The sequence below is a fragment of the Protopterus annectens genome, chromosome 11.part0 (genome assembly GCF_019279795.1).
Source record: "Protopterus annectens isolate FY-2018-M chromosome 11.part0, PAN1.0, whole genome shotgun sequence".
Taxonomy (NCBI): Eukaryota; Metazoa; Chordata; order Ceratodontiformes; family Protopteridae; genus Protopterus; species Protopterus annectens.
In genome coordinates, this window is record NC_056745.1 from 1,380,936,820 (window position 1) to 1,380,950,783 (window position 13,964).

Sequence of the window (13,964 nt, forward strand, 5' to 3'; positions counted from 1 at the left end):
TTGGAAAATGGCTGGCTTGGAGCAGATACCCATACATGACTGAACGAGGATCAACAATATAGATGCAACATTATAGTAAGACATAACTTCTTTTTTCCTTAGATCAATTTGCTCACCTAGCATCTCTGAGTAGTGTGCAGGAACTGTCTGCCAACTCATTACACTCCCAGAAAATGTTTCCCACTACCTTTTTTTTCTCTCCCATCACCCTTAAGGTTTGCTGTCTACTCAAGGAAAAATTCTTTGGAGCCTACTGGGGGTATAAAAATGCCAATGTAAACACTTCCAAGCAAAGATCTTAAATCTTCTAGACTTGGGTATTTGGGGAAACTTGCATATCCCCCCCCCATTATTATGAATTGCTTTGTCTCTTCCTCTCCAACCGTTCTAACCACCACCCCCTGATTCTTGGTTGTCATGCAATATTTTGTATACCAATTCATTTTTAATAGTGGCTCCTGTTCTAGATTCTCCTAAGAACTCTACCATTGCTGGTCTTTTGTTTAGGGTCCCCCTATTTCTCTCTGCCTATACTCTGCAATCAAGCCTTGATGGGGAAGGCCGTCTTTAGCCTTCAGTCCAAAAATGCTTGGCCTCTTCCCATTTTACTTTCTCACTTGCTCCCAATACCTTGGTTCTTTTGCCAGTTTCCTACAATAAATTCCAGCCCCCTTTTGTCTATTGTCTGTATCCCTAATTACAGTCATCCCTATTGGCAGGAGCTCCTTTCTCCAGTCCCGTGTTGGCTGGGTTCTTGTACTTTCTGACCTCCTTTATGAATATAATCAGGGATTTTGGATGCAGATCCTTAAATAACCAGTCTCCTTGTTTCTTGAGCCATTCCCATTTAATCATTCCTTTCCACTTTGAAGTGTGTGACTAGTGGGGGTTGTGGACACAGCCCATCATATGGGATGCTGACCCCTCATGTAATATGAATTTCAGAAATGCCCATTTGTGATGTGTATTCAAGTTTAAGCCATGCAGGCTAAAATGCTGCTTTTCTTGGGGGCCCTATAAAATGTTCACAGTAAAGACCCCCCCCACACACACACACACGCACAAAAGCAGTGTATATTTTAAGGTAGAAACTTAATGTTGGTGTGAAGTCCTGAAATATCTTTTGCTGTTTATGTACCTTAAGCAAAGATCTGATTGTTGGTTACAGCAGGGTTTATGACCAGATCCCATTAGAATTCTGTGTTTAGCGGTTTCACGAGTAGTGCTCATTTTTATTTGATATTTGTTTACCTGGAAAGTCCGACTGGGCCAGAAATTTCACATTTTCAGCAGAGGCAGAAAAGCTCCACAATTGCATTCTTTCAAAAAAAGTACAGATATAAATCACAAGTATCATATTGCACTACAAAACATGAGGTGAAAAAATGTAATGTAAAAAACATAGATCATAGGCGGGGCAGCTTTTCCAGTTGCAAAGATTCTGCCACTCTTGTTCCTGTAAAATTTAAAGCATCAAAGCAGTAATCTCTACTACCCTTGGCATTTATACTTTTTGACGTTAAGTTTATGTACTTAAATCATTCAATAAGAGCACCAACTTTTAGAGGTTTTCATGAATAATGGAGCATGCATTCAAACATTAGCAAAGGCATTTTCTTTGGTCTTCAGTCTTTCTGATGTGTGATCCTTTTACTACTAGTGTGGGAGGTGTGGAAATGCACACTAGGAGAGGTACCAACAAGGTTAGCTTTTCAGTAGTGTAAAATGGCTACCAAGGAAACTACCATTACAAGGCCTATTTTAGTTTATAGATGCATAGTGCTGCACCTAATTACAAGTGTGTTGCAGTGCATATAAACGGGTCTACTTTCAAAACCTGAATTGCCATAATACCAAACCTCAGAACATGGAGACTAAAACACCAAAGTCTCAAAACCCTGTAACTCCGTACTGAATATCTAAATGTAGAAAGGTAAAGCTATACCCTGTGTAAACAGCAGTGAAATCATAGTCCTTGTAAAATTTGTTGGTTTGCTGAAATGTTTAAACTTGGAAACAGCAAGTTGTTTTTGTGCAGTTTCCCTTTTAAGGGTTTGTAGTATATGTTGTGCAATATGGCAAATGTTATGTACTGTGGTTATGTTGTCTGTGGAAAAGTTCATTTTAGTTTGAAGTAGAAAGTCGAAGTTGTTAATTGCAGGGTATGTGTTGCTTTAGAAGCAGGTATTAAAGAATGCTAGTATCTTGTGTAGCGATTGCTGCACTACTGTTTGGGTGGCCTAATGGTTAATTTTAAGGTGTTTGCCTTACAAACGCAAGGTGCAGGGTTTGAGTCTCACAAGGGATAATTGGCTAGCCTTTTAAAAAAAAAAAAAAAGGCTCGCAAGGGCAGTTAGGTTCATAGATTAGTACTAGGCTATCTATCTCAGAGTTGGTATAAAATTTGCAGGGGGTGTGGGGGGACAACTCCCTGCAACATTGCTGAATTAAAAACTAGGTTATTTGATTTTTTTTTTTTGGTTTTGATATTGTTGGGATTCGGTGTTGAATTTCAGGATTTTGAGACAAGTTTTCATGTTTGTTTTGAGGTTCGGTGTTGACAAATCAGGTTTTGAAAGTAGACCCATAAACAGAGGCCCTCGTTGAGCAATGCCCAGCCACCCTACCTGTCACACAAGACCAAGTCCTAAAAGTGCCATCAAAAGCTAAAAATACTGCGTCGATGGGGCCTGACTATCCTTGGATGCATCCTAAATTGCTAAAGAACAGACTCACTTCAACTCAGATTTTGTACTGAGTGAAAAACTACAGTCCTGCATAAGGGAGGACCTTTCATAGACGCAGCAAGTTACAGACCCATAAGTCTGACCAGCTTCAAATGTAGAGCATGGAAAGACTTGCTATGGAACTAATCAGCAAGGCCATGCAAAATCTCCAAACACTGGACCTGTCTGGCTTTATCAAGAGCAAGTCCTGCTTGGTGACTTACAAAAAGTGTACACACTGCATACCTCTACCTGGCCAAGGCTTTGGCACTAGCCCCACTTGGGCATAGTAGAAAAGGTAAGACTGGGAATAAACCCTTGTCACCTGCTGGATTGCAAACTGGCATAAAGGATGCAAAAGATCAAAATAGGGGAATCTGTCTCTGCAAAGACCAGTCGGCAGTGGAGTTCCCCTGGGTTCAGGGGTAGGACCGCTCATTTTTGGCCTCTACTCTGAAGTAAAAGCCAGTACCAAAGGACTGAGTGAGTAAATTTGCAGGTGACTTCAAACTAGGAACAGTTATTGAATCTGCAAATGACTTGGCCATCCTGCAGGAAGGCTTGTCCCAAACAAATAACTGGCTCCAAAGTTATGGACAAACTTGATGCCAAAAATACATTTCTTTGGGAAGTCCTCTCCCTCATGGGACTGCCACATGGACAGTACACCCATAAGAGTTTGAGATTTATGAATTTGTGACTTAATTTTTGATTTAACTTGTATCCACTGTCGGAGCCCTATATTGTGCAGTTTATAAACAAAGGGATTGCTTGGATAGAGGTGTTGTCCCCCTTTGTTCAGCCTTCATTAGACCAGTCCGAGTATGATGCCCTTGCAGGTGTCTTGAGATAAATACCAACAACTGGAACGTCCACAGTGATAATCTTACTAAAAGCATACAAGGTCTAAATGTGCTCTACATGGACCAACTTAAAGCTCTGCCACTGTACACTATATCTGATGGGCCTACTACACATTTATGTATTTAAATTTACTTGGAAAGTCCAACTTGGAACTAGCCAGTTTTCAGCGGAGGCCTGGGGAGAAATGCTCCACACAAGTCACATGGCATCAAATGTCTAGGAATCTGCTTCTGCAGCATCAGTAAAATGGCTTGGCGGGACTGGTATATCTCTAGGAGGATACCACTGCTTTGGGAAAGACTCCAAAACATGCAAGATGGTGCTTAGTCCTGTGCATATTCAAGAGCAGCAAATGTAAATGTTGGTAAATTTGCTGCAGGACTGTCACCTGTACTAATGGGCAGAGGCATAAATGCTTTATCCCTGGATGCCCTTAAGTTATCTATAGTATTATCCCAGTTATTCTCACTAGGGAACATGTTTAATCATCCACAGGATAGGCAAGGGTGGTCCAACACCAAATTGGGTAGATTAATTTAAGCACCAAGAATGAAATTGGCTAGGCTTAAAGGGACCAAGGGCAGTTAGCCTAGTACTTGACCATGATTTTTGTTGCTGTTTTCTGTACTTTTTAAATATTGTGCAAAATGGAACTTGCACTAAATTAGAATTTAAATGCAAGTTTGTTCAATTTTTATTTATCAGGAAAGTCCAACTAACCAGTTTCAATAGAGGCCAGAGTAGAAAAGCTCCATTGTAGTGAAAGAGAAAAAGTAGAATATAGCAAAAATATCCATTTAATTTTTTTTTACTACTTTTGTTATACTGTACTTTTAAAGATTGTCATTTTAACCAAAGAATTATTCTGTGAGAGAACCAAGTTCAACTCTCTAAATTATAAGAGTTGAAAAGAGCTGGAAGATAAAAGTGAAATACTAGAGGGGAAAAATGCATGAATACAGAGTGGTTAAAAACCAAGTTGCCTGGGGAGAGGGTTGGTTAGTAAAGAACGTGAATACTTGAGTAAAAAGTGTGAAACTTAATGGGTGAGCTTTACAAATTTAGTATTTGAAGGATATGTACTTGAGTAAGCATATAAAGTAACTAAGATTGCAGTAGTGTATAAGGTAGGGGAGATGAATAAGAAGGTCAAATTGATTATATCTAGGGAAGTTCAAGGGAGAAATTAAAACTGGTTAGATGGAGTTAAAAAAGGATTATAGCATGGGTCTAGTCTGATTTGCAGTGTGAGCAGAGACCAGTAGTAGGAATATTAAAGTTTTGAAACATGTGAAGGTTGGATGACCTGGTTGTTGCAAGCAAGTCCCAGGTTTTTTTTACTTCTATTAAGAGTATAGGAAGCACTTGTGTAGAAGTAATTTGATCATTGGGACTCTGGGGTGTAATTTTGGAGAATCATATTAAAAAAGCTGGGCAGATTGAGTGATTTTGTGCTATGAGCACTCCCTTACTCTTTATATAATGCCCAGTTTAGTGTAGTACAATGGTAGGTTTACCATTATATGGTAGACTGTTAATTATTTGAAAACCTATGATGTGATGCCAAAATGTTGGTTACATTGGAAGTTAGGGAGGTCCGCTTTCTAAAGCAGTCTCCACGCTCCCATGTTTAAATGGGTGGAAAAATGAATACCACCCAACAGTGTCCACTTGGAATAAGACTGCTTTTTTGCATAGTCTGTTTATAAATGGCTGTAATTTTTAAAAATGTGTAGCTTTTCATGTAGTTAAGCATGGTTCAATTTTTAAAAAAATCAACTGGGTAAAAGGCGGAACATTTGGGCAGTTCTGTCCATTTCACCTGCATTTTGTTTGGGGAAAATGTGATTCATTGAATCCACTTCAAACATCCTACTTGAAATGTTCAGGTACTGGTGCCACTGTAGTGCTGTAGTTATTCAAACATGCATGCTTTGTACAGTTGTATTCATGTCTGCTATAGTATTGACCACTACGGTAATTGGTGAGTTTAAGCATTTCTCTGATTGGTGATGGGCAGTTGTCAGTAATGTGTGAATGCCCACAAGGAAAGCTAGTAATTTGCTTCAATTTATTTAAAGCTCTGCATCTCTTTGCACTAATAAGGTGAGCCTGCTCTTTATTGCTTTGCTTGCCCTTGACCAGCTTTGCTTTTTTCTTATCTTGTCCTGCTAACAGAGCATCTGAGAGACCTGGAGTCTAAAGCAGATTTGCACCATCGGAGGGGCTCGCTGTGTGACAAGCCCTGCCTATTGCACTTGCATTCAGAATTGCATGAAACCCATTCTGAGTCGCATCAGCCTGGCTTCTTCACTCCCAAAATGTATCCAGGTAAGCTGGATGTAATCTATGTACCTATGAAAAACTGATTTTAGGTGATCTTATTTTCAAGGTTATCCAAATGCTCTTCTGTAGGGAAGATGTAACCTTATCACTACATTTGCTGCTCTTTGCTTGTTTTGTTGAGCTTTTTTGTCATGCTGCTTGGCTCTTTACTTCTGATCATGTGATTATTTTGAAAGAATCTGACTGCCAAACAAGAACATTGGATTTGCAGACATCAAACTGCTGACTTTTTTGAATTCATGGTTACAAATGTCAAAGTTCAGAATAATAGTGTAACACTAAACCTTTTCCATCAAAATACATTTGGGAAATAACAAGAGTTGCATTTTAGATGAGATTCCAAGATGGTATTCTTATGGCTATTGTGGTAGAAGCACAGTTGCAGGACAGGAGTACCTCTTTTTTATACTATTTACTCTGGTCTTATTGCATTGCTATTTCGATTTTTATGGTATAATCCTTTCCCAGTGGTTCCCTTGCATAAGAATCCCAATGGATAGCAAGTATCCCAAAATCTCCAAAGGCTTTAAGAAATGCAAAATTACTGAATTGAGTAGTGATCTCTCTACTGTATTTAGTGATCTCCAAAGTAACCAGACTCTGCAGTTTGTATTAGCATTTGGCAAGATGACTAGATTTGGTCTGCTGCACTTCAGTAGCAATTAAGGATGTTTTTCAGGTCCCTCAAGTTACCATCTTGGGTGAAAGACTGTATGGATGGAAGAGACTTTAGTTATTCTGTAGTTCTCTCACTTTTTGTCACACGGGGAAATTATTGCTGGCTGCTCTTGTGGAGCCAAAAAGTACAAGTTGATTGTCATGGTGGAACAGTCTTAACTTGTATTGGACACTTAAATGTGACCAGAACCTGCCAAGATGAACAGGCCCCTGATTAGCAATACACTTAGTGCTTTCCTGTCCCCTGCTATGCTCTCCTAGGAGCTGTAAGCTGCATTTGGCTACCTCTCTCCTCTCAGACCAGTAAACTGTTTCTTTGCATTGAAATACACTAGAGACTTTGGAATACTGAATTTGTGCATTTGGGCAGTTTAGACTGCTTTTTTGATTAAGAAAAGCCTTTGGTATTTTGCATGCAGAGATGAAACTTCAGTGTTACTTGGCTGTTTAAAGTCCAAGTTTAGTAATTGGGATTATTGCAGCAGAAATTGTGAAAATGAATGCAAGTTAGCTGCAGATGAGTGAATGGGTACCAGGCCTGACTTAGCTGTTGACTCTCTTAAGGGCATGCAGCTTGTAAATTCAATCCTTGGCTATTAGGGGAACCAGACTTTAAAAGAACAGTGTTTGTCTTTCATCTTGTATATTTGGTATGCATGTATGCAGTTTATTTCTGGAATATGCAACTTCCTGTGGGTGGTCTGAACTTTTGTTAATGTCTGCTTTCTTGCAGAACAAAATTAAACATTTTGTAGGCTATAAGAATGCAAGCCCCAACTGCCTGTCACTGACTTTAGTTAAAGCACTGCAGATTTACCACATGCCCTCATCAGCCACAGCCCTGGCTCATGAGTGTGCAGGTTACCATGCTAATGTATACAAAATATGCTAAGAATACTGTAATGCAAGCAAAGTAAAGATGTGCAAATCTGAATTCGAATTTCTGTATGAATTTGTGTACCATAGGGAATAGTGAAATCTTAGTGGAGGAAAACTCACTTTTTCAGTCTTGTTTCATCCTCTTCTGTCCAAAACCAATACTCCTTATAGTTAAAGTAACACCAAAGATTCTCACATTCCTAATTAATCTTAAATGTATTTATATTTTGTGTGTGGGGTGTGTATGATGTGTGTGGTCTTAATTTAAAATGGGGGGGCTAGAATGACTTGTATAAGTGGAACTGTTTCGGCTCTTAAGAGTTCCTTTTTCACCACTTTAGACCAAGCAGAGTTTAGAAGAATAATTATGAAAAATTGGGTAACTATGGAAGATCATGAGTTGGCTAGAAAATTAGGAGACCAGCCAACAATTTTCAGGAGAGGTCAGAGGCTTAAGATTTCCTGGAAATGCCTGTCAATTCTTAGACCATCAAGATTTTACCATGACAAGATGTGGGTTTTGTAGAGCTTGCCCCTATATAAAATGTACCCAAGCGTTTAATCAATGGGAAGATGTACAAATGCAAGGAAATTATAACTTGTACAAAGAGTGGTGTATGCAGCCCTATGCAAGTCTTGCATTGCTTTTTTATATGAGCAGGATGGAAAGGTCCTTAAGATAGGATAAGGGAACGTGTATGCCCCTTCTAAAGCACAAGAAACAAATGCTTCGACTAGGCACACTAAATTGCATCCTACACATTTTTTTAAATTCATTGTTTTGGAGAAGTTGGTTGAAAATCCAAGGGGGTGGTCCATTGATGTTGCATTTAGACAAAAAGGAACTGCTGTGGCAATTGAAATGTAATGCAAGTGAGTCCTGGCATAAATGAGTTTTGTTCAGTCAGTTTTAAAGCTTAAAGCTTTTCAAAGATGAGTGTTTTACATATTTTATTTTAATGGCTGTTTAGTCATCTTGTCATTAAGTGTAAGTTCAGTTAATTTATTTTACAATGCTTATAATTGTATGTGGGCTCTTTAAATGTGATAACATTGGAAGTCACATGATGGGATGTGTGTTTAAATATGGTGGACTACTCGAGTGAATCTCCTCTGAAGTTTGTTAGACGAAAGCACTAATTGTGGTGGTTTTGGTGAATAAAGTTGGATTAGTTGCAGTTTCTGGGTCCTGCTGCTTTTTATTGTGGATGTCCCCTAATACTGCCTGGAATGGCTTTATTATGGTGAGAATCTGCAATAGCTGAAAAACACATGAAAATGTTCACGTCCATTTAGATACTGGTTGACCTTCCCAGAAGAGGAAATAGCTGGTTTGCTTTACTGAAGGATTTGGTTCTTTCAAGATGGTTTCTGAACTGCCTGTCCACTTCACAGTATGTAGAATCTTTTCTCCTTTTTTGGGGGAAGGGGGGTAGAAAACAAGAGATTGGCATGATTCACTGTGAACTCAACCTTGCTCATGAAAGAGGGGTTTGTGCATAATGACCCTGTTTCGGGGAAAACTGATATGGTTCTGCCATCATGAGAGCATGCAACTCTGATTCTTGCCAGTGACGGAGCAAGAGCATTTTTCAAAGTGGTGAACCTTTAAGTAAACCTGACAGGCGCATTCAAATAGTGCTATTTTTCTAGAACAAAATTTAGATGAGAAACCAATTCAGTGTAGTCTTGGGTACCAAACTACTTTTAGAAACCTGTTTGACTAAACAGAATATGGGAATCCATGGGCAGAGATACTGAAGTGGCAGCAAAATGAAACTTTCTAGTGGCAGCAAAATGAAACTTTCTAGAGGAATGAGAGTCCCGAGAATAGCAAGCAACAGCAACAAATATAAGTACCAGTGGTACAGAATCACTGATGGGTCATTGGGTAGGTACCAAGTAGAACATCTCTTCCAATTTGCCAATTTAACTTTCTAGTAGCAGGCTTTCTTGCCTCCTTCAGTACCTGCTACATGTCCTCATGAATGGGAGGTGCCTAAAAAGTAAAAATGGCGTTCACCAGGCAGTTATTTGTCAGGGTGCATCAAACTCCTTGTCTTGTGTGAATAGTCTGATACCTGTGGTAATTCTCCTGGGCACTTTCCATAAAGTAGAACCAGTCTTGCCTGGGCCAGAAGGGAGTCACCACAGTGATTTTTGAAGTCCTAATCTTAGTTGCACTGAAAATTGTCCACAAAGCTGGAAATCGGTATAGGAGCATGCCTGACCAGGGGGAATGAAAACATCTGTTTTTTTTTTTTTTAAGCCTGTTTGGATAGTCCTGGAACAGAGTTTATCTGCCCAGTTTGAAAGAGTCAAACTTATCTACTGGAGGTGTTCCCCACTTCTGGATCAGTTCCTGGAAAACCTCAAGAGTTCCCACTTGACGGTCTGCCCAGGAACTGCTTAGTTCATCTTCCATAATTTTGCTCTGACTGTATGCAAGATGTTTGAAGAGTTGAGCATTGAAGAGAACTCTTAAGCCATCACTGCCAGTTTGCAGAGGGTACATTGAGGTGCCATCCTGTTTAGAACCCAAGTCTTATCCAGATTACAGAAAACAGCATGTAGACTTTATGGTATGAATCGCAGCTGGCATTTCTTTGATATTGATGTGCTTTGTCTAAACTGTTCCACATTCCTTTTTACCCCTTCGAAACTGATCCAAGTAAAATCTAAGGAATCTGTCAAGGTTGTGTGGTTGGAGAAAACCTCTATCTGATCACTCCAATGCAGTTCTGAGCTTATAAAGCCAACAATTGGAGTGGGAAACTCCAGGAGATGAAAATGTTGGTTCCACATGTGTTTAAGTAGTACTGAATCTGTCATGTAGCCTGACAGTGGGGATCCTAGCCATGAAGCCTTGAGTCCTGAAATTCTGACAGTAACTTGAATGGCAAGTTCAAATAGAAATCCACATTTGAGGGCTTGAGGAAAAACTTGTGTATTCATGCAACCTACATGCACGTTCCTGTGAGTGAAGGGGAAATTTTGGATATTTAACTGGAACCCAAACTGTTTAGGAGATCTTTAAGAATCCCTAACAGCGATGAAGACTGCAGACAGTAGTCTAAAGAAAAACTTGGATATGCTGTGTTCTACAATGGGACTGCAATTGGTTTAGATACTTGGTAAACATTCTTGGACATTCAGGACAGTCCAGAGGATAATGCAGAGAATTGATATGACAAGAGTCTAGATCTTGGAACTCTAAGTTGCTTACTATTGGAATGTGATTGTAAACATCTTTGTGGTCTGTTACCATAACTCTGATTTGGGACCAGAGTGTTTGAAGGATCAACATCTTGAATTTTGGAAGTGTCACAAAAAGATTAGGATTCAAAAGCTTCTCCTTTGGAACCAGAAATATTCTGTAATAAAAAGCCCTTTTTCCTTTGTTCAGGAAACTGCCTGGACTCCTGCTCTTGTGGAAACTACTCTGGGAAGGTAGGGAGAATCCCCCTGAAAGGGAGGGGCCTTTTCTGTCCATTGCAAACTAACCATCTGCTTCACCTTCAAAACGCATTTGAGAATCTCTTGCCAAAAGGAGTGTCCAATGCTGTAAAATTTCGGAGGGGGAGGAAAGGTGATCTGGCTTCCTCATTCTGAAGAGGGCACTGATGCAGTTTCAAAACGCTTTTTAGATGGTTTCTCTTCATGCAATCTCTTGGGTGTCTGTCAGTAGCAGTCAGTTTTTTTAAAGGAGTAGAAGATCCTAAACTCCATGTAATTTACCCCTTTTGGAAGCTGGCCAGTTGCTGTATACTTGGTAAGATACAACCCATAGGCAGCAGTTAGGAATTCCAACGCAATTGTACTTCTGAAGATACTTCTGAAGAGAAACTTGAAGTGCTTTTCAGTGTTTTTACTCTCCTGAGTTCAGCAAGTAGGAGAGTCCAAGCTGAGAAAAGATAGTCGTTTTACAGTTTTTAATAAGATTTATAAGGGAGATAATTTAGTTGGAGTCTCGAAGGTGGTAGGGTTTTTGTCTTAATTTTTAAGATTCAGAAGACTAAGGGGGGCATTATTTTTAGTACCCTGAAGAGCAACATGGATTGTAATTTTGTAGCTGTTGCAGTGAGCAATTTTTAGCTTTAGTGAGAATGCAGCGAGGTTCTAAATCAGCTAGTCTGAATCTTCACTGTACATTGGGTTAAGGAGGGCAGTTAAAGCAGAATTTATAGCGACTAGGCAGAGTGTTCCACTATAGGGAGTAGCACACTTGTCAATAGCAGAGTGTTGTAACTTTGTTCAGTGTTGTAACTTTGGAAGGATGGACTTCAGTCCAGGAGAGGGCCTCATACCTATGTTGATATACCAGAGACTCCAAGTGGCCATGTAGGTCAGCAGTTTTTAAAGTGGGTGAAGCTTTTTAAGGATTGCCAATTGTACGCATGCATATTTCTGGTGTTGGAGGGTTTAACCAAATCCTGAACTGTAATCAAAGCTGTGTTGCAGGTTTAGTTAACAGTACATTGTTAGTCTGAAATATTTACTGCATACATTACAACATTGATTGTGGGGAAATAGTAAGAGAAGGGCTGAGGTATAATGAAAACAAAGCCCCAGCGAAGAATTTTGAGGGACACTGGAAAATCTGCATTTGAAGTTTCATAGTCTGCATTTCAAAGGCTGTGAGAATTTTGCAAAGCAGGTTAGTACTCCTGGGCCAGCATTTGATCAATGATATCCTTGCCAAGCTTGTTCAAAGGCTCTCACAGTATTGGCTATGAACGGGCCAGTGATAAAGAATCTACTGTAAAGCTTGTTCCTCATGAAGTGCAGTTGTGGTGCCAAAGACTACACTAAATTTGTGTTTCAGTTAAGATGCATGTTTTAATGATCAGTTGATCATGGACAAAAGCATGCATTGGAGACTGATCAAGTAAGGATTAAAAAATTTTGTGAAATGGCTGTAAAATTTAAAATGAGGGAAGGTAGCCGTTTTAACTAACTGCATGACTAATTCAACTATGCATTTATTGAGAAGGAAATTTTCAGAAGAATTGGAAGTTACTTCATTGGAGAGCTGTAAGGTGGACATAGGATAATCTGATAGTTCTGTAAGTTCACTAGCTGTCCTGAAGACCAGGTATAAATGCTCTTAAGCAGGAAACATTTTTTGTTTATGAAAATTAGACTCCACTGTATGGGGTCTGAAGTTGTTTTAGGGGTAGATGTCAGAAGCCCAAGCCTGGACCCCTCAGTTCAGCTTTCTGATAAGCTAATGAAGTTGAGGTTTAGGACCCTGCAGTGCACAAATGGACCTTTTTGCTATTTGTACTAGGTTTTCAGATCTAGTTGGCTTGGTACACCAGGATATATAGATCCACAAGAACATATTGCTAACCTGAAAAAAGATGAGTTTTAAAAGTCTTGTAGCTTTCAAGATGGCTCTTCCCAGTCATGCAGCTGGATACTACCCATTTCCAGTGGTTGGTTTGGGGTAGAGTAAGAGACACTATTTCCACTCTGCTTTGTGATTTCCCCAATTCCTCTAGGTCTCTCTTTTTTTTTTTTTCCCCTAATGTCAGACCTCTTGACTTTGTCAACTGTATAGTGTTAAAAGGTAAATGAGACATGATCCAAGCACCTGCTTCCCAAGCTCCAGTTATTTTGCTCCCTAGTATTTGAAACATGCTCGGGTGTATGTTAAGGTACTGCAGTAAACTGTCTTTTTGAAGCTAGTGAATGAAAGCTTAATCTCCAAAGAGCAAGCGCTCCCCTTGGACGGCTGCTTAGGTCTGCTGTGTTAAAATTTGGACCAGGTTTCATGCCCTTTTTGGACTTTGAATGTGTTCTCTGGTATGGGATAAAGCCTCAACTGTTGCCTAGGTTACTCTGGCTTGATTTTAATGGCTTGGGTGTCTAGGGTGCTGGAAGGGAGGAATGGGCATGCCCACCAGTGGGGTAGGTTCATCCAGGCATTCCTACTGGGAGGCATAGTCTAAAGAGGACTAGCCCGCTAACAGGTGAGCGAAGGATGGAGGATACCAAGGGTTGGGTCGGAGGGAGTGGGGGGGAATATCCCACTAGAAGTAGTCAGTGTCATGATTGCCTCCAAGTCCAGGGATGGTTAAGCTGATAGAAATGATGGATGGGGACTACTGGGGTAGCCAGAAAGAATGAAATAATCTATAGAATAGGAATTTTTGTGGGGTTAGACCTGAAAATTAGGATCTCTTGCTCCATGAAAGATCACTGAAGAATGCTGGCTATAAAGTTGCCTTGGACTTCGTGATCGACCCAGTCATTCTGCATCACTGGGGTGAGGGTAGAGGGGTAGTCTTTCAGATAGCAATATGGCTGGCTGACCACATCTGGCTAAGCAGTGGAGGGGAGTTGTGCATATTTAGCCTAGTATAAACCTATGAACGTCTGCAAGGGATGTTGCCAGCAAACCACTCTGCTACTAGCCTTTGAAGCAAGGGAAGTAGGTCCCTCTATCAAACATGGAAATGGCAATTG

General features: G+C 40.0%; 1 protein-coding gene across 1 annotated transcript in view; it reads left to right on the forward strand.

Annotated features, from left to right (window-relative positions):
* LOC122815078 (putative cation exchanger C521.04c) overlaps window positions 1-13,964 on the forward strand; it is a 1,300,764-nt gene that overhangs the window by 187,622 nt on the left and 1,099,178 nt on the right. The window contains exon 2 of the mRNA XM_044087322.1: window positions 5,769-5,921. Within this exon, the coding sequence (XP_043943257.1) occupies window positions 5,769-5,921 (153 nt within the window). The remainder of the gene's footprint in view (window positions 1-5,768; window positions 5,922-13,964) is intronic.